At 45.6% G+C, this 19,846-nt stretch overlaps 1 protein-coding gene across 2 annotated transcripts in view; it reads right to left on the minus strand.

Annotated features, from left to right (window-relative positions):
- Nucleotides 1–16,626, minus strand: part of LOC139230380 (torsin-4A-like) — a 28,712-nt gene extending 12,086 nt beyond the window's left edge. Inside the window, exon 1 of one of the 2 annotated variants that reach the window (XM_070862210.1) lies at nt 16,593–16,626. Coding sequence is in view for 1 of the 2 variants with exons in the window: in XM_070862209.1 (XP_070718310.1) it covers nt 4,377–4,407 (31 nt within the window). In the remaining variant the exon portion in view is untranslated. Of the gene's footprint in view, nt 1–4,376; nt 4,496–16,592 lie in introns of those variants that run through there. The other variant, XM_070862209.1, reaches the window with a different exon arrangement.
- Nucleotides 16,627–19,846: the final 3,220 nt, after the last annotated feature.

Below are 19,846 nucleotides of genomic sequence, written 5' to 3' on the forward strand. Positions count from 1 at the left end.
ACCCTGCAGCGTGGGACCTTGGATTTTAAGCATGCCTTGTTTAATGATTTGCACTGCTCTCTCCGCCTGGCCATTGGAGGCCGGCTTGAACGGTGCCGTCTTGACATGATTTATGCGGTGGTCAATTATAAAGTCTTGGAATTCTGCGCTGGTGAAGTACGGACCATTGACCAATATGTCAGGGATTCCGTGCGTTGCAAACATGGTTGCGAGGCTCTCCACAGTGATGGAGGTTGTGCTCGAGTTTAAAATGGTGCATTCGATCCACTTTGAAAATGCATCTACAACTACGAGAAAAATTTTGCCCATGAATGGGCCCACATAGTCTACGTGCACCCGCGGCCACGATTTGGTAGGCCAGGGCCAGGGACTCAGTGGAGCCTCCCTGGGGGCATTGCTGAGTTGGGCACAAATGGTGCACCTTCGGATGCAGAGCTCCAAGTTCGCATCAATACCAGGCCACCAGAGGCCTGACTACTCGGCTGCCCCACATCAGGCAGTCTACTTGTAGTGATAGCTCATGCATGCGCCTGTGAAAGGGTTTTAATTCCTCGGGGCAGGCATCGCGAGCCTCTGCCCAGTCACTGGTTAGGACCCATCTTTTTACTAAGGATAACGTGGGATTGCTAGCCGTCCAGGCTCTGATTTGGCGAGCCGTCATGGGCGAACCTGTGGACTCAAAGGCATTGATTGCCATGACTATCTCACAGTCCTGTTCGTCAGACCCTTCCGTGGTCGCCAGGGTAGCCTGCTGAGCGCATCGGCACAGTTGTCTGTGCCTGGTCTGTGCCTTATGGTATAGTCGTAGGACGCCAGCATAAGTGCCCACCATTGAATTCGCACCGAGGCGTTGGCGTTTATTGCCTTGCTCTCGGATAGGAGGGACGTGAGGGGCTTGTGGTCGGTTTCTAATGTGAACTTGGCCCCGAAAAGGTATTGGTGCATCTTTTTGACACCATACACGCTCGCGAGTGCCTCCTTCTCAACCGTTCCGTACCCGCACTCCGCCTGCAAAAGTGACCTGTAGGCATAAGCTATGGGTTGTAATTTGCCCGCACTATTGACATGTTGCAAAATGCACCCGACCCTATATGCTGATGCATCGCATGTGAGAACTAGCTTTTTACCTGGGTCAAAGAAAGTCAAAACACTTTTGGAACACAGAAGGTTGCGTGTCTTATTGAAGGCACGTTCCTGGGCGTCCCCCCAAAACCAATCGCATCCCTTCCTGAGTAGCACGTGGAGAGGCTCCAGCAGCGTGCTTAAGTTCTGCATAAAGTTCCCAAAATAATTGAGTAGCCCGAGAAAGGCGCGCAGTTCTGAGACATTCCGGGGCGTGGGTGCCAGGCGAATTGCTTCTGTTTTGGACTCTGTTGGGCGGATTCCATCAGCGGCAATCCTTCTGCCCAAAAATTCAACCTCGTGTGCGAGAAACAGACAGTTGGGTTTCTTGACTCGTAGGCCTACCCGATCCAACCGCTTTAGTACTTCCTCCAAATTACGGAGATGGGAGTCGATGTCCTGCCAGTGATAAGTATGTCGTCTTGAAATACAACCATCCCCGGGATGGACTTGAGCAGACTCTCCATGTTGCGCTGGAATATGGCAGCTGCCAACCTGATGCCGAATGGGCATCGATTGTACATGAAAAGGACTCGATGTGTGTTGATGGTGGTGAGTAGCTTGGATTCCTTGGTCAATTCTTGCGTCATATACGCAGATGTGAGGTCTAATTTTGAGAAAAGCCAATGTGACAAATAAATCCTCCGCTCTAGGCAGCGGGTACTGGTCCTGTAGGGAGACTCTGTTTATGGTAGATTTTTAGTCCCCACAGATTTGTACGGATCCATCAGACTTCATGACTGGGACAATGGGACTTGCCCTGTCGCTAAATTCACAGGTGATATAATGCCTTCCCGCAGAAGCCTGCCTAGTTCGTGTTCAATCTTTTCCCTCATCACATAGGCTACAGCTCTGGCCTTGTGATGGACCGGTCTAGCATCCTGTGTGATGTAGATTTTGACTTTGGCCCCTTTGAAAGTGCCCACACCTGGCTGAAAGAGATGTTCAAATCACTTTATAACTGTTAAGCAGGAGGTCCATTCCTCTAATGACATGGCATGGACATCATCCCATTTCCAGTTAGTTTTGCCAGCCAGCTTCTCCCCAGCAGTGCTGGGCGGTCTCCGGGGACAATCCACAGGGGAAGTCGGATCACTGTCCCTTTGTGTGTGACAGAGAGCATGGCACTGCTGAGGACTGGTACGATTTCTTTGGTATAGGTCCTTAGTTTGGTGTCGACCCTTGTGAGTTTTGGTCTGTCTCTTTTATGCGGCCACAGTTGTTCAAATTGTTGAGCGCCCATGAGAGATTGACTCGCTCCCGTATCCAGCTCCATGTTAACAGATATCCTGTTGAGTAGGACCCTCATCATTATAGGAGGCGTCCTGTTGTAGGAGCAGCGGCCATTGATCGTGTTGACCCGCTGTACACCGGTGTCCCGGGTACTGTCCCCACCATCTTCTGGTCCGCTTTCCGACCCATCCGATTCGTATACCAGCCAAGCTGCAATTTTTTTGTACATGCAGGCCAAATGCCCTGTATATTCACAATTTCTGCAAACAGCCTGCTGAAATCGACATCCCCTTGTTGAATGCCCACCCCCACACCTCCAGCACAGACCTGTTCCATTGTTCAAAGAGTTCCCAAAGAATGAGCTGCGTCTGGCTGATCTCTCTTGAGCGTCTCTCAGTTTGTAGTTGATTGCTCGCATTGTGGGTTGATGAGGTGTGAACGGCCGTTCCTGTGGCTCTTGATGGCTTCTGCCTGCTGTTGAGAGCCTGTTCTCCCGGTTTTGTCTGTGTGTGGGGGTAGCAACTTGTATAGTGCTGTGAACTTCTTGTTCCAATATTTCGTTAGTTGCCGTACCTGCATTGTAAATCAACCTCGTTTCTTCTTCCCCTACCAAGAATGTCTGTGCAACCAGTGCTGCTGCCTCTAAGGTCAGGTTCTTGGTCTCCATGAGCTTTCGGAATATGCCTGCGTGGCCTATTGCTTCAATGAAAAAGTCTCTCAGCATTTCTCTCCTCAGTTCATCGGAGAACTCACATAAACTAACCAACCTCCGAAGTTCCGCCACGAGGTCGGGTATGCTCTGGCCCACACAGCGTCTGTAGTTGTAGGCTGCTCACTGGCTTCAGGTGGTCTCTTACCAGTGCGCTCAATTCTTCAAACGACTTGCTTCAAACAGCTGGTCAAGAGATGGGCTCTTCTCTTGTCTGCCTTATCGTCGCCTAACCAGTCTTTGGTTACAAAGCTTTGCTGGAGCCTTTCTATAAAGTCCTCCCAATTGTCTCCCGCATTGTACTTTTCATCTGATCCGTTGTTCGCCATTCTGTGGATTCTGTAATCCCGTAACCTGTCGTCACTGTAAAGTCCTGTCCCCTCAGTACAGATTCACACGAGGCATGTAGTGAAGTCAAGGTCACTCTGGACCTGCACCTTTATTTCACAGCTCTGGAATGCTGCACTTGCCTGAGACCTGTCCTTATATACCTGTCTCTTGCAAGTGCACCCCTGGTGGTAAGGTATGCTGGTGGTTACAGGTCATATCTTATTACAGTCATGTATAGCATGTTGGGATACAGTTATATATACATGATACATGACACTGCCATATTAGTTTAACTCCTCCCCAACAGCACTAGCAAACACTCCCCCTAGGACATTGGTTCTGGTCCTGCCCAGGTGCAGACCATCCAGTTTGTACTGGTCCCACCTCCCCCAGACCAGTTCCAATGTCCCAGGAATTTAAATCCCTCCCTGCTGCACCAGTCCTCAAGCCACGTATTCATCTGAGCTATCCTGCGATTCCTACTCTGACTAGCACGTGGCAATCCTGAGATTACTACTTTTTGGTCTACTTTTTAATTTAGCTCCTAGCTCCCTAAATTCGGCTTGTAGGACCTCATCCCTTTTTTTACATATATCATTGGTACCATATGTACCATGGCAACTGGCTGTTCACCCTCCCTTTTCAGAATGCCCTGCACCCGCTCCGAGGCATCCTTGACCCTTGCACCAGGGAGGCAACATACCATCCTGGAGTCTCGGCTGCAGCCGCAGAAACGTCTATCTATTCCCCTTACACTTGAATCCCCTATCACTATAGGGGGTTCAATTGTAAGGGGAATAGATAGACATAAGAGGAATAGGCACCCAGGTCCCTTTGCACATCGACATTTCCAAAGCTATCACCATTTAAGTCATACTTTGTCCTTATGTTTTTCCTGCCAAAGTGGATAACGTTGCATTTATCCACGTTATACTGCATCTGCATTGTGTTTGCCCAGAGACTTTTTCTTTAAAGTTCTCACCTTGACACGTTGTGCTGACAGCCTCCGACATAGTCGCCTCGCTCTGCAGCCCAAGTTTAAAGCTACTGCATTCAAACAGGGCCTCTTTGTTCCTGGGATGCTTTACCCTTCCAGCTGCTGAGCTACTGCTGGAGGCTGGCAGGTTTTGTTATGTTCCTGGAGCAGGTGCAGTCTTGTCTAGAGCACTTGTCCTGGGTGGGGCAGAGGGAGGAAGTTTTCATGCAATTGCAAACTCTCCTTCAGCAGATTGTCTCTGCTCCTGATTGGAAACGGCTGGCTATCGGGCAAAGAGTCCCTCAGAAGATCGAGCGAGCTGCTTGGTTCACAACATTGAATCATCCGACAGTCATTTGCCACAGTGTCGCAAGGCACTTTTTTTTAGGAAGTTGTTTAGTGGAAGAAGTGAGGCCCACTGACAGGGTTTAATGCTTCCCCTCACGAACTAATGCAATTTCCCTTTTGCAACTGAATGACTGAGATGCACACATCTCTGTTCTGTTCCTGGAGCAGGTGCAGTCTTGTCTAGAGCACTTGTGCTGGGCGGGACACTCTCCTGTTGGCTTCTTTCTCTCACCTACTTCTCTCAGCCACGTGTCTGCCGTGGCTCCCAGTGGGTAGCACACTCACCGCTGGGTTGGAACGTCGTGGGTTCAAGTCCCCACTCCATGGGACTTGAGCACATTTTTTTTTTAAATCTAGGCTGACACTCCAGTGCAGTGCTGAGGGAGTGCTACACTGTCGGAGGTGCCATCTTTCGGATGAGATGTTAAACGCGAGGATCCGTCTGCTCTCTCAGTTGAAGATAAAAGATCCCACAGCACTATTTCAAAGAAGGGCAGGGTAGTTCTCACTGGTGTCCTGGCCAAAATGTATTCCTCAATCAACACAACAAAATAAATCAATGATCTGGTCATTATCACATTCCTGATTGTGGGAGCTTGCTGTGTGCATATTGCCACATTTCCCACATTATAACAGAGACTACACTCCAAAGTGCTTCATTGGCTGTAAAGTGCTTTGAGATGTCTGTTGGTCGGGAAAGATGCTATATAAATTCAAGTCTTTCTTTCTTTCTTTACTTGCCCTTGAGGTTTCTGACACCTGCAGGTGAACTGTATTGCTAGTAAAGTCTTTGTACCGTACCCCAAGTGGCCCACTCTTCATGTAGGAGCTGTTTGACAAATCTGCTGGAGTTCTTTGAGGATGTAACGAGCAGAGTGGATAAAGGAGAACCAGTTGATGTCGTATATTTGGATTTCCAGAAAGCATTCAATAAGATGCCACACAAAAGGTTACTGCATAAGATAAGAGGTCACAGGATTGGGGGTAATATATTAGTGTGGAGAGAGGATTGGCTAACTAACAGAAAAGAGAGAGTCAGGATAAAGGTTGGCAAACGGTAGCTAGTGGGGTGTCACAGGGATCAGTGCTGGGGTCTCAACTATTTACAATTTATATTAATGATTTGGATGAAGGGACCGAGTGTAACATAAACCAAATGTGCTGATGATACAAAAATAGGTTGGAAGGCAAGTTGTGAGGATGATACAAAGAACCTACAAAGGGATGTAGATCGGGTCAGTGAGTGGGCAAAAATTTGGCAGATGGACTATAATGGGGGAAAATGTGTGGTTATCCACATTGGTAGGAAAAATAAAAAAGCAAATTATTATTTAAATGGGGAGAGCTTACAAAATGTTGTAGTACAGAGGGATCTGGGGGCTCTCATGTATGAAACGCAAAAAGTTAGCATGCAGATAGAGCAAGTAATCAGGAAGGCAAATGGAATTCTGGTATTTATTACAAGGGGGATAGAGTATAAAAGTAGGGAAGTACTGCTCCAACTGTACAGTGTATTGGTGAGACCACACCTGGAGTACTGCATGCAGTTTTGCTCTCCTTATTTAAGAAAGGATATACTTGCATTGGAGGCTGTTCAGAGAAGGTTCACGAGGTTAATTCCTGACATGAAGGGATTGTCATATGAAGAAAGATTGAGCAGGTTAGACCTGTACTCCTTAGAGTTTAGAAGGATGAGAGATGAGATTATTGAAACATATAAAATTCTGAGGGGGCTTGACAAGGTAGATGCAGAGAGAATGTTTTCACTCATGCGAGAATCTAAAACTAGGGGGCATAGTTTCAGAATAAGGGGCCGCCTATTTAAAACAGAAATGAGGAGGAATTTCTTCTCTCAGAGGGTTGTAAATCTATGGAATTCTCTGCCACAGAGAGCTGTGGAGGCTGGGGCATTGAATATTTTAAAATTTGAGACAGACAGATTTTTGAATGATGAAGGAATGAAGGGTTATGGGCAAGTGGAGTTGAGGCCATGATCAGATCAGCCATGATCGTATTGAATGGTGGAGCAGGCTCGAGGGGCCAAATGGCCTACTCCTGCTCCTAGTTCTTATGTTCTTGTGTTATTAGAAGCTAAGGATCAGCTCCTATTTTCCATTGGAGAGAATGGGAGGAGGAGGGAAATAAGACATCAGCACCAACAACTTGCATTTATACAGTGCCTTTAAGGTAGTAAAATGTCCCAAGGCGCCTCACAGGAGCGATTATCAAACAGAATTTGACACCGAGACACATAAGGAGATATTCAGACAGGTGACCATGTGACCTTGTGACCTTGAAAGAGGTTGGTTTGATGGAGCATCTTAAAGGAGGAGAGAGAGAGGGGAGGTAATTAGGCAGCTGAAGGCACAGCCACCAATGATGGAATGATTAAAATGGGGGATGCTCATAAGGCCATAATTTGAGGGATGCAGAGATCTTGCAGAGTTGCAGGGCCGGATAAAGTTACAGAGATAGGCAGGGGAGGCGGGGGGGGGGGGGGGGGGGGGGGGGGTGGGGGGGGCGAGGGTGAGGGGGGGTGGGGGAGGCAAAACCATGGAGGGTTGGAAAACAAGGATGTGAATGCTTCTCCACAAGTTCACATTCGTGCTTCCCTTCTCTAACTCGGGAATGCTGAGACCAACTACATAGAATTACATAGAATCTATAGCACAGAAGCGGACCATTTGGTCCAGCTGGTCTGTGCCAGCGCTTATGGCTCCACATCATCATAGGCAGTCCCTTGAAATTGAGGAAGACTTGCTTCCACTCTAAAAGTAGGTTCTCAGGTGACTGAACAGTCCAATAGGGGAATTACAATCTCTGTCACAGGTGGGGCAGATAGTGGTTGAAGGAAAGGGTGGGTGGGGAGTCTGGTTTACCGAACACTCCTTCCACTGCCTGCACCTAGTTTCTGCAAGCTCTCGGCAACGAGACTTGAGGTGCTCAGCGCCCTCCCGGATGCACCTCTTCCACATAAGCCTCCTCCCTCTCTACTACATCTAACCCGAGCTTCAATTCTTGGTCACTAAGGGAATCAAGGGATATGGGGATAGGGTGGGCAAGTTGAGGTCGAAGATCGGCCCTGTTCTCATTTTTATTTGTTCACGGGATATGGGCATCTCTGCAAAGGCCAACATTTATTGCCCATCCCTAATTGCCCTGGAGAAGGTGGTGGTGAGCTGCCTTCTTGACCGCTGCAGTCCGTGTGGTGAAGATACTCCCACAGTGCTGTTCGGGAGGGAGTTAGCATTTTTCTTTATATAGGTTTGATACAACTGTGTAGCTTGCTAGGCCACTTCAGAGGGCAGTTGAGTCAACCTCATTGCTGTGGGTCTGGAGCCACGTGTAGGCCCGACCGGGTAAGGACGGCAGTTTTCCTTCCCTAAAGGGCATAAGGGAACCAGATGGGTTTTTAACGACAATCCAGTAATTTCATAGTCACCATTACTGACACAAAGCTTTCAATTGCAGTTTTATGGGGGAGCACGCTCGAGGGGCTGTAGGATCTATTCCTTTAAAAACAATGTATTCATTCATGGGATGTGGCCTGGCATTTATTGCCCATCCCTAATTGCCCATGAGAAGGTGGTGGTGAGCCACCTTCTTGAACCGCTGCAGTCCGTGTGGTGAAGGTACTCCCACAGTGCTGACTTTGTCGCAGGGGTTTGGTACAACTGAGTGGCTCGCTAGGTTATTTCAGAGTCAACCACATTGCTGTTGGCCTGGAGTCACATATAGTCCAGACCAGGTAAGGGCAGCAGATTTCCTTCCCTAAAGGACGTGAGTGAACCGGATGGATTTTTCCCGACAATCCGGTAGTTTCATGGTCACCATTACTGATGCTAGCTTTCTATTTCCAAATGTATTTAATTAACTGAATTTAAATTCCCCCAGCTAACGTGATGAGATTTGAATTGATAGTCTCTGGACTGTCAATCCAGGCCTCGAGATTACTAGTCCAGTAATATAACCACTATGCCACCATACTCCTGCTCCTATTTCTTATGTTCTTATTCCTTTCTCCCTCATCGACTTATCTAGCTTCCCCCTTGAATGCATCTGTGCTTAACCTCAGCTACTCCTTGTGGTCGCGAGTTCCACATTCGTACCAGTCTGCGGACCACTTGGGTATGGTGCGAACATAAAAACGTAAGAAATAGGAGCAGGAGTAGACCATTTGGCCCCTCGAGCCTGCCCCACCATTCAATAAGATCAGGGCTGATCTGATCATGGATTCGGCGGAAGTGTTTGCCACTAGTACAGTGCACTCGCAAGAGCCTGAAAATTCAAGGCAAGGAAGGAAGTGAAAGAGGCTGGCGGGTGTTGGGGAGGGAAGTATGCCCTTTACCAATGCTAGCAGCCTTGAGCTCAACAGAAAAACAAAATGTAAAACGGGAGAGATGTAAAACGGGCTGCCAATTCGCCATCACCCCTTTTACACGATCACGCAAAGTCAAGGTCAGCTGCCCATGAGGTCAACTAACTGCTGGACTGCTTTCTTGTTCTTTTTCACTTTGTTGCTTTCAACGTCAAGTTACACACACACACGTCAGTAATGGCAGGATCAGGTCTTTATTGAAACTTCATACTACACAAAGCCAGTGTATGCGGTGAAAACAGTGTTTCTTTTCATTTCTTATCCAATGTTTCGCCTTTGATCATTACACCTCATGCATACTGTCAATACATCAAAGTACATCAAAGGTACATAGAAATGCTCAGCCAAGGGGGTAAGTGATTGGCTGGTGATTGCTGAGTAATTTTTCTTTTTCTTTTATCTATCAGTAATTAACTTTTAGTCTTGTTGTGCCAAATTAAGTTTATCTAAGGGTTAAGTCATGGCAGGACAGCTCGGACACGTGTTATGCTCCTCCTGTACCATGTGGGAAATCAGGGACGGCTCCGGTGTCCCTGATGACTATGTGTGCGGGAAGTGTGTCCGCCTCCAGCTCCTGATGAACCGCGTTGCGGAACTGGAGCTGCGGGTGGATTCACTCTGGAGCATGCACGATGCTGAGAATGACGTGAATAGCACGTTTAGTGAGTTGGTCTTACCGCAGGTAAAGGGTACACAGCCAGATAGGGAATGGAAGACCAACAGGAAGAGCAGTGCAAGGAAGGTAGTGCAGGGGTGCCCTGCGGTCATCCCCCTGCAAAACAGATACACCGCTTTGAGTACTGCTGAGGGGGATGACTCATCAGGGGAGAGCAGCAGCAGCCAAGTTCATGGCACCGTGGCTGGCTCTGCTGCACAGGAGGGCAGGAAAAAGAGTGGGAGAGCGATAGTGATAGGGGATTCAATTGTAAGGGGAATAGATAGGCATTTCTGCGGCCACAACCAAGACTCCAGGATGGTATGTTGCTCCCTGGTACAAGGATCAAGGATGTCTCGGAGCGGGTGCAGGACATTCTGAAAAGGGAGGGTGAACAGCCAGTTGTCGTGGTGCATATAGGTACCAATGACATAGGTAAAAAACGGGATGAGGTCCTACGAGGTGAATTTAGGGAGCTAGGAGTTAAATTAAAAAGTAGGACCTCAAAAGTAATAATCTCAGGATTGTTACCAGTGCCACATGCTAGTCAGAGTAGGAATCGCAGGATAGCTCAGATGAATACGTGGCTTGAGGAGTGGTGCAGAAGGGAGGGATTCAAATTCCTGGAGCTTTGGAACCGGTTCTGGGGGAGGTGGGACCAGTACAAACCGAACGGTCTGCACCTGGGCAGGACCAGAACCAATGTCCTAGGGGGAGTGTGTGTTAGTGCTGTTGGGGAGGAGTTAAACTAATATGGCAGGGGGATGGGAACCTATGCAGGGAGACAGAGGGAAATAACAAGGAGGCAGAAGCAAAATATAGAAAGGAGAATAGTAAAAGTGGAGGCAGAGAAACCCAAGGCAAAAAACAAAAAGGGCCACATTACAGCAAAATTCTAAAGGGGCAAAGTGTGTTAAAAAAAACAAGCCTGAAGGCTCTGTGCCTCAATGCGAGGAGTATTTGGAATAAGGTGGATGAATTAACTGTGCAGATAGCAATTAACGGATACGATGTGATTGGCATCACAGAGACATGGATCCAGGGGGACCAAGGCTGGGAACTCAACATCCAAGGGTATTCAGCATTTAGGAAGGATAGACAGAAAGGATTGCTGGTTAAAGATGAAATCAATGCAATTGTAAGGAAGGACATTAGCCTGGATGATGTGGAATCGGTATGGGTGGAGCTGCGGAATTCCAAAGGGCAGAAAACGCTAGTGGGAGTTGTGTACAGACCACCAAATAGAAGTAGTGAGGTTGGGGACAGCATCAAACAAGAAATAAGGGATGTGTGCAATAAAGGTACAGCAGTAATCATGGCCACCTTTAATCTACATATTGATTGGGCTAACCAAACTGGTAGCAATGTGGTGGAAGAGGATTTCCTGGAGTGTATTAGGGATGGTTTTCTGGATCAATATGTCAAGGAACCAACCAGGGAGCTGGCCATCCTAGACTGGGTGATGTGTAATGAGAAAGGACTAATTAGCAATCTTGTTGTGCGAGGCCTCTTGGGGAATAGTGACCATAGTATGGTAGAATTCCTTATTAAGATGGAGAGTGACAAAGTTAATTCGGAAACTAGGGTCCTGAACTTAAGGTAAGGTAACTTCGACGGTATGAGGCGTGAATTAGCTAGAATAGACTGGCAAATGATACTCAAAGGGTTGACAATGGATAAGCAATGGCAAACATTTAAAGATCACATGGATGAACTTCAGCAAATGTACATCCCTGTCTGGAGTAAAAATAAAACTGGGAAGGTGGCTCAACCATGGCTAACAAAGGAAATTAAGGATAGTATTAAAGCCAAGGAAGAGGCATATAAATTGGCTAGAAAAAGTAGCAAATCTAAGGACTGGGGAAATTTAGAATTCAACAGAGGAGGACTAAGGGTTTATTAAGAGGTAGAAAATAGAGTACGAGAGGAAGCTTGCAGGGAATATAAAAACTTACTGCAAAAGCTTCTACAAATATGTGAAGAGAAAAAGTTTAGTAAAGACAAACATAGGTCCCTTGCAGTCAGACTCAGGTGAAATTATAATGGGGAACAAAGAAATGGCAGACCAATTGGACCAATACTTCGGTTCTGTCTTCACGAAGAAAGATACAAACAACCTTCCGAAGGGGACAGTGGGCCTAGTGAGAAGGAGGAACTGAAGGATATCCTTACTAGGCGTGAAATTCTGTTACGGAAATTAATGGGATTGAAGGCCGATAAATCCCCAGGGCCTGATAATCTGCATCCCAGAGTGCTCAAGGAAGTGGCCCTAGAAATAGTGGATGCATTGGTGATCATTTTCCAACAGTCTATCGACTCTGGATCAGTTCCTATGGACTGGAGGGTAGCTAATGTAACACCATTTTTTGAAAAAGGAGGGAGAGAAAAATGGGTAATTATAGACCGGTTAGCCTGACATCAGTAGTGGGGAAAATGTTGGAATCAATCATGAAGGACAAAATAGCAGCGCATTTGGAAAGCGGTGACAGGATCGGACCAAGTCAGCATGGATTTATGAAAGGGAAATCATGTTTGACGAATCTTCTGGAATTTTTTGAGGATGTAACTAGCAGAGTGGACAAGGGAGAACCAGTGGATGTGGTATATTTGGACTTACAGAAGGCTTTTGACAAGGTCCCGCACAAGAGATTGTTGTGCAAAATCAAAGCACATGGTATTGGCGATAATATACTGACGTGGATAGGGAACTGGTTGGCAGACAGGAAGCAGAGAGTTAGGATAAACGGTCCTTTTCAGAATGACAGGCAGTGACTAGTGGAGTGCCGCAGGGCTCAGTGCTGGGACCCCAGCTCTTTACAATATACATTAACAATTTGGATGAAGGAATAGAGTATAATATCTCCAAGTTTGCAGATGACACTAAACTGGGTGGCGGTGTGAGCTGTGAGGAGAATGCTAAGAGGCTGCAGGGTAACTTGGACAGGTTAGGTGAGTGGACAAATGCATGGCAGATGCAGTATAATGTGGATAAATATGAGGTTATCCATTTTGGGGGCAAAAACACGAAGGCAGAATATTATCTGAATGGCGGCAGACTAGGAAAAGGGGAGGTGCAACGAGACCTGGGTGTCATGGTTCATCAATCACTGAAAGTGGGCATGCAGGTACAGCAGGCGGTAAAGAAGGCAAATGGTATGTTGGCCTTCATAGCTAGGGGATTTGAATATAGAAGCAGGGAGGTCTTACTGCAGTTGTACAGGGCCTTAGTGAGGACTCACCTGGAATATTGTGTTCAGTTTTGGTCTCATAGTCTGAGGAAGTACGTTCTTGCTATTGAGGGAGTGCAGCAAATGTTCACCAGACTGATTCCAGGGATGGCTGGACTGTCATATGAGGAGAGACTGGATCAACTGGGCCTTTATTCACTGGAGTTTAGAAGGATGAGAGGGGATCTCATGGAAACATATAATATTCTGACGGGACTGGACAGGTTAGATGCGGGAAGAATGTTCCCGATGTTGGGGAAGTCCAGAACCAGGGGACATATTCTTAGGATAAGGGATAGATCATTTAGGACTGAGATGAGGATAAACTTCTTCACTCAGAGAGTTGTTAACCTGTGGAATTCCCTGCCACAGAGAGTTGTTGATGCCAGTTCACTGGATATATTCAAGAGGGAGTTAGATATGGCTCTTATAGTTAAGCGGTCAAGGGGTATGGAGAGAAAGCAGGAAAGGGGTACTGAAGGAATGATCAGCCATGATCTTATTGAATGGCGGTGCAGGCTCGAAGGGCCGAATGGCCTACTCCTGCACCTATTTTTCTATGTTTCTATGTTTCTATGAATAACAAACTAAACTAAACACCCAGGCACCCAACTCTTCTAATTGCTTTACTATATACAATAAATCCTAAACAGATTTATCAGGTTGACAAGTACAGATATGGTTGAATGACTCGTACACCTCTTACCATTTGAACTTTTAACCCAGCATATGCTGTCTCGCAGATGGCGCAGAGCGAATCAGCGAGGTATTCGGGTAATACGGACTTTTGCTCCCATACTAACATCATCACAGACTAGGGCTGAACCTTAAGCCTCTAAGTGTTGAAGACATACCACTGGGCCCAGCAATGGGCTCCACATAACTGGGCCATTGGGTGAACTGCTTCGTTAATTCAACCAGCTCATACGGCACAGAAAGCGGTCATTCAGCCCATCGTGCCTATGCCGGCTCTTTAAAGAGCTACCCAATTAGTCCCACACCCCTGCTCTTTCCCAATAGCCCCGCAAATGTTTCTCCTTCAAGTATTTATCCAATTCCCTTTTGAAAGTAACTGTTGAATCAGCTTCCAACACCTTTTCAGGCAACGCATTCCAGGGCACAACAGCTCGCTACCTGAAAATAAATCTCCTCATCACCCCTCTGATTCTTTATTGCCAATTATCTTCAACCTGTGTCCTCTGGTTACCGACCCTCTTGCCAGTGGAAACAGTTTCTCTTTATTTTATTAAATCCTTCATGATTTTGAACACCGAACATAAGAATATAAGAAATAGGAGCAGGAGTAGGCCATACGGCCCCTTGAATAATTTAATAATTTTATGGCTGATCTGATCATGGACTCAGGTCCACTTCCCTGCCCGCTCCCCATTACCCCTTATTCCCTTATCAGTTAAAAAACTGTCTATCTCGGTGTTACATTTATTCATTGTCCCAGCTTCCACAGCTCTCTGAGGCAGCGAATTCCACAGATTTGCAACTCACTGAGAGAAGAAATTCCTCCTCATCTCAGTTTTAAATGGGCGGCCCCTGATCCTAAGAGTATGCCCCCTAGACTCCCCTATCAGTGGAAACATCCGTTCTGCATCCACCTTGTCAAGCCCCCTCATAACCTGATGTGTTTCGATAAGATCATCTCTCATTCTACTGTTTTGCAATGAGTGTAGGCCCAACCTACTCAACCTTTCCTCATAAGTCAACCCCCTCATCCCTGGAATCAACCGAGTGAACCTTCTCTGAACTGCCTCCAATGCAAGTATATCCATTCTTTGCTATGGAAACCAAATCTGTGCGCAGTATTCTAGGTGTGGTCTCACCAATATCCGGCTTTTATGCTCCATCCCCTCTGCAATAAATGTCAAGGTTCCATTGGCCTTCCTGATCACTTGCTGTACCTGCATACTAACCTTTTGTGTTTCACGCACCAGGGCCCCCAGCTCCCACTGTACTGCAGCACTTTACAACATTTTACTCCATCTGCCAAATTTTTGCCCACTCACTTAGCCTGTCTATGTCCTTTTGCATGTTCTTTATGTCCTCCTCATACATTGCTTTTTCTCCCATCTTTGTATTGTCAACAAACTTGGCTACATTACACTCGGTCCCTTGATCCAAGACATTAATATGAATTGTAAATAGTTGGGGTCCCAGCATTAATCCCTGCGGCATCCCACTAGTTACTGATTGCCAACCTGAGAATGAACCATTTATCCCAACTCTCTGTTTTCTGTTCGTTAGGAACTTGACCTCTATCCATGCTAATATATTACCCCCAAACCCATGAACTTTTATCTTGTGCAGTAACCTTTTATGTGCCACCTTGTCAAATGCCTTCTGGAAGTCTAAATGCAACACATCCACTGGTTCCCCTTTTTCCACTCTGTTCGTTACATCCTCAAAGAGTTCCAGCAAATTTGTCAAACATGACTTCCCCTTTATAAATCCATGCTGACTCTGCCTGACCGCATTTTGCTTTTCCAAATGTCCTGCTACTGCTTCTTTAATAATGGACTCCAACTTTTCCAACCACAGATGTTAGGCTAACTGGTCTATAGTTTCCTGCTTTTTGTCTGCCTCCTTTTTTAAATAGGGGCGTTTCATTTGCAGTTTTCCAATCTGCTGGGACCTCCCCAGAATCTAGGGCATTTTGGTAAATTACAACCAATGCATCCACAATCCCTGCCGTTACTTCTCTTAAGCCCCTAGCCTGCAAGCCATCGGGTCCAGAGGATTTATTTGCCTTTAATCCCATTATCTTACTGAGTACCACCTCCTTAGTGATTGTGATTGTGTTAAGTTCCTCCCCCCCCACCCCCCCCTATAGCCCCATGACTATCCACTGTTGGGATATTTTTAGTGTCCTCTACCGTAAAGAATGATACAAAATATTTGTTCAGAGTTTCTGCCATTTCCATGTTTCCTATTACTAGTTCCCCATTATTAATTCCCCGGTCTCATCCTCGAAGGGACATTTACTTTAGCCACTCTTTTCCTTTTTATATACCTATAGAAACTCTTGCTATCTGTTTTTATATTTTGTGTTGGTTTACTTTCATAGTCTGTCTTTCCTTTCTTAATAATTTTTTTAGGATTCTTTACTGGCTTTTAAAAGCTTCCCAATCTTCTGTCCTCTCACTCGTTTTGGCCACTTTGTTTGCTCTTGTTTTTAATTGGAAACCGTCCTTTATTTCTTTAGTTAGCCACGGATGGCTATCTTTTCTTTTACACCTCCTCACTGGAATATAATTTTCTTGAGAGTTATGAACTAGCTCCTTAAATGTACGCCTCTGTTCATCAAACGTCCTACACTTTAATCTATTTTCCCAGTCAACTTTAGCCAACATTGCCCTCAAACCTTTGTAGCCTCCTTTATTTAAGATTGGTATGCTGGTTTGAGATACAACTTTCTCTCTTTCCATCTGATTTTGAAATTAAACCAGGCTATGATCATTCATTCCGAGGGGATCTTTTACTAGCAGAGTGTTTATTAATCCTGTCTCATTACACAGGACCAGATCTAAGATAGCCTGCCCCCTGATTGGTTCCATTACATACTGATCAAGGAACCCGTCCACCTCTATTAAATCTCCTCTTACCTTCTCTGCTCAAAGGAGAAAAATTCCAGCTTCTCCAGTCTCTTTGCATAACTGAAGATTTTTACTGGAAGCGCAGGAGCAGTTGGAGATACTAATCTAGCAACGAGCTATTCATTAACTTCCTGCAGCCACTAAAAGTAACATTGCTTCATTTACTGTTGGTTGACATTGGATATGAATTCATGCACACAAATGGTAACCCTGCACTCCCAGCACGAAAGACAGCCTCAAGCAAGAAATATGACCTGACAGTCTCTCATTTATACAGCACCTTTCACAACCTCAGGACATCCCAAAGCGCTTTACAGCCAATGAAGTACTTTTTGAAGTACAGACACAGTTGTAACGTAGGAAACACGACAGCCAATTTGTGCACAATTTGCAGAGTGTCAGCTGTGGCTCAGTGTGTAGCACCCCTGCCTCTGAGTCAGACAGCTGTGTGCTTGATTCTCAATCCAGAGACTTGAGTGCAAAAATCTCGGGTGACACTCCAGTGCAGTGCTGAGGGAGTGCTACACTGTTGGAGGTGCTGTCTTTTGGATGAGAAGTTTAATCAAGGCCGGTCTGCTTTTTCCAGTGGACGTAAAAGACGTTTTTCGAAGAAGAGCAGGGAAGTTCTCCCCGGTGTCCCTCAACCAACATCATTAAAAGAGATTATCTGGTCATTAACACATTGCTGTTCATGGGAGCTTGCTGTGCGCAAATTGGCTGCTTCGTTTCCCACATTACAACAGTGACTACACTTCAAAAAGTACTTCATTGGCTGTAAAGCACTTTGGGATGTCCGGTGGTCGTGAGTGTGCTGTATGCAGAGTCTTTCTTTCACAGCAAGGTCCCACAAACAGCAATGTGATAATGACCAGATAATCAGATTTAGTGATGTTCATTGAGGGATAAATATTGGCCAAGGCACAGGAGAGAACTCCCCTGGGCTCTTCCTCAAAATAGTGGCCATAGGATCTTACGCATCCAACTGAGAAAGCAGACGGCACCTCGGTTTGTGTCCGAAAGACAGCAGCTCCGACAGTGCAGCGCTCCCTCACTACTGTTCTGGGAGTGTCAGCCTCGATTTTGTGAAGGTTGTAGATAGGACTTCAGCGGGGGGGTTCTGCTAGTGCTGTTGGGGAGGGTTTAAACTAGCTTGGCAGGGGATGGGAACCTGAAAATAGATTCAGTAGGGAGAGGAGTAAAGCTGGAATTAGAAAGAAAAATAAAGAAAGTGAGTTTGAAGGAGAGAGGAAACAAGCAGGAAAAAAGGCTAAAAAAAACAAACTTAAACGCACTTTGTCTAAATGCACGTAGCATTTGTAACAAAATAGATGAGTTGACGGCTCAAATTGAGACAAACGGGTATGATTTGATAGCCATTACAGAGATATGGTTGCAAGGTAACCAGGACTGGGAATTAAATATTCAGAGGTATTGGACAATCCAGAGGGACAGACAGAAAAGAAAAGTAGGTGGGGTAGCTCTATTGATAAAGGATGGAATCACTGAATTGATAAGAAATTATAATGGCTCAAATGATAAGGGTGTTGAAACAGTTTAGGTGTAGATATGGAACAATAAGGGGAAAAAGTCACTGGTGGCATAGTCTATAGGCCCCTTAACAGTAACAACTCTGTTGGTCGGAGCATAAACCAGGAAATAGTGGGTGCTTGTAAAAAGGGAACAGCAATAATCATGGGTGATTTTAACCTCCATATTGATTGGACAAATCAAATTAGTCAGGGTAGCCTTGAGGAGGAGTCCATAGAGTGCATAAGGGACGGGTTCCTTGAGTATTATGTAACGGAACCAACCAGGGGGCAGGCTTTCTTCGATCTGGTCCTGTGTAATGAGACAGGATTACTAAACAATCTCCTAGTAAAGGATCCCCTTGAAATAAGTGATCACAGCATGATTGAATTTCACATTCAGATGGAGGGTGTGAAAGTTGGATCTCTAACCAGCGTACTAAGCTTAAATAAAGGAGACTATGAAAGTATGAGGGCAGAGTTGGGTAAAGTGGACTGGGAAAATAGATTAAAGTGTAGGTTGATGAACAGTGGTGTATATTTAAGGAGCTATTTCACAACTCTCAAGAAAATATATTCCAGTGAGGAGTGAAAGGTGTAAGAGAAAAGCCACCCGTGGCTAACTAAAGAAATAAAGAACGGTATTCAAATAAAAACAAGGGCATACAAAATGGCCAAAACTAGTGGGAAGACAGAAGACTGGGAAGCTTTTAAAAGCCAGCAAAGAACGACGAAAAAAATGATAGGAAAGGGAAGATAGACTATGAAAGTAAACTAGCGCAAAATATAAAAACAGATAGCAAGAGTATCTATGGGTATATAAAAAGGAAAAGAGTGGCTAAAGTAAATGTTGGTCCCTTAGAGGACGAGACCAGGGAATTAGTAATGGGGAACATGGAGATAATGGAACTAAACGCAGATAATTCCCCTGGACCTGATGGCTTGCATCCTAGGGTTAAGAGAAGTAGCAGCAGGGATTGTGGATGCATTGGTTGTAACTTACCAAAATTCCCTGGATTCTAGGGAGGTCCCAGCAGATTGGAAAACTGCAAATGTAATGCCCCTATTTAAAAAGGAGGCAGACAAAAAGCAGGAAACTTTAGACCAATTAGCCTAACATCTGTGGTTGGGAAAATGTTGGAGACCATTATTAAAGAAGCAGTAGCAGGACATTTGGAAAAGCAAAATTCGGTCAGGCAGAGTCAGCATGGATTTATGAAGGGGAAGTAATGTTTGACAAATTTGCTGGAGTTCTTTGAGGATGTAACGAACAGGGTGGATAATGGGGAACCAGTGGATGTGGTGTATGTGGACTTCCAGAAGGCATTTGACAAGGTACCAAATAAAAGGTTACTGCACAAAATAAAAGTTCACAGGGTTGGGGGTAATATATTAGCATGGATAGAGGATTGGCTAACTAACAGAAAACAGAATGTTGGGATAAATGGTTCATTCTCTGGTTGACAACCAGCAACTAGTGCAGTGCCGCAGGGATTAGTGTTGGGACCCCAACTATTTACAATCTATATTAACGATTTGGAAGATGGGACTGAGTGTAACGTAGCCAAGTTTGCTGATGATACAAAGATGGGAGGAAAAGCAATGTGTGAGGAGGCCACAAAAAATCTGCAAAAGGACATAGACAGGCTAAGCGAGTGGACAAAAATTTGGCAGATAGAGTATAATGTTGGAAAGTGTGAGGTCATGCACTTTGGCAGAAAAAAATCAAAGAGCAAG

Source organism: Pristiophorus japonicus, chromosome 19 (assembly GCF_044704955.1).
Source record: "Pristiophorus japonicus isolate sPriJap1 chromosome 19, sPriJap1.hap1, whole genome shotgun sequence".
Classification (NCBI taxonomy): Eukaryota; Metazoa; Chordata; class Chondrichthyes; family Pristiophoridae; genus Pristiophorus; species Pristiophorus japonicus.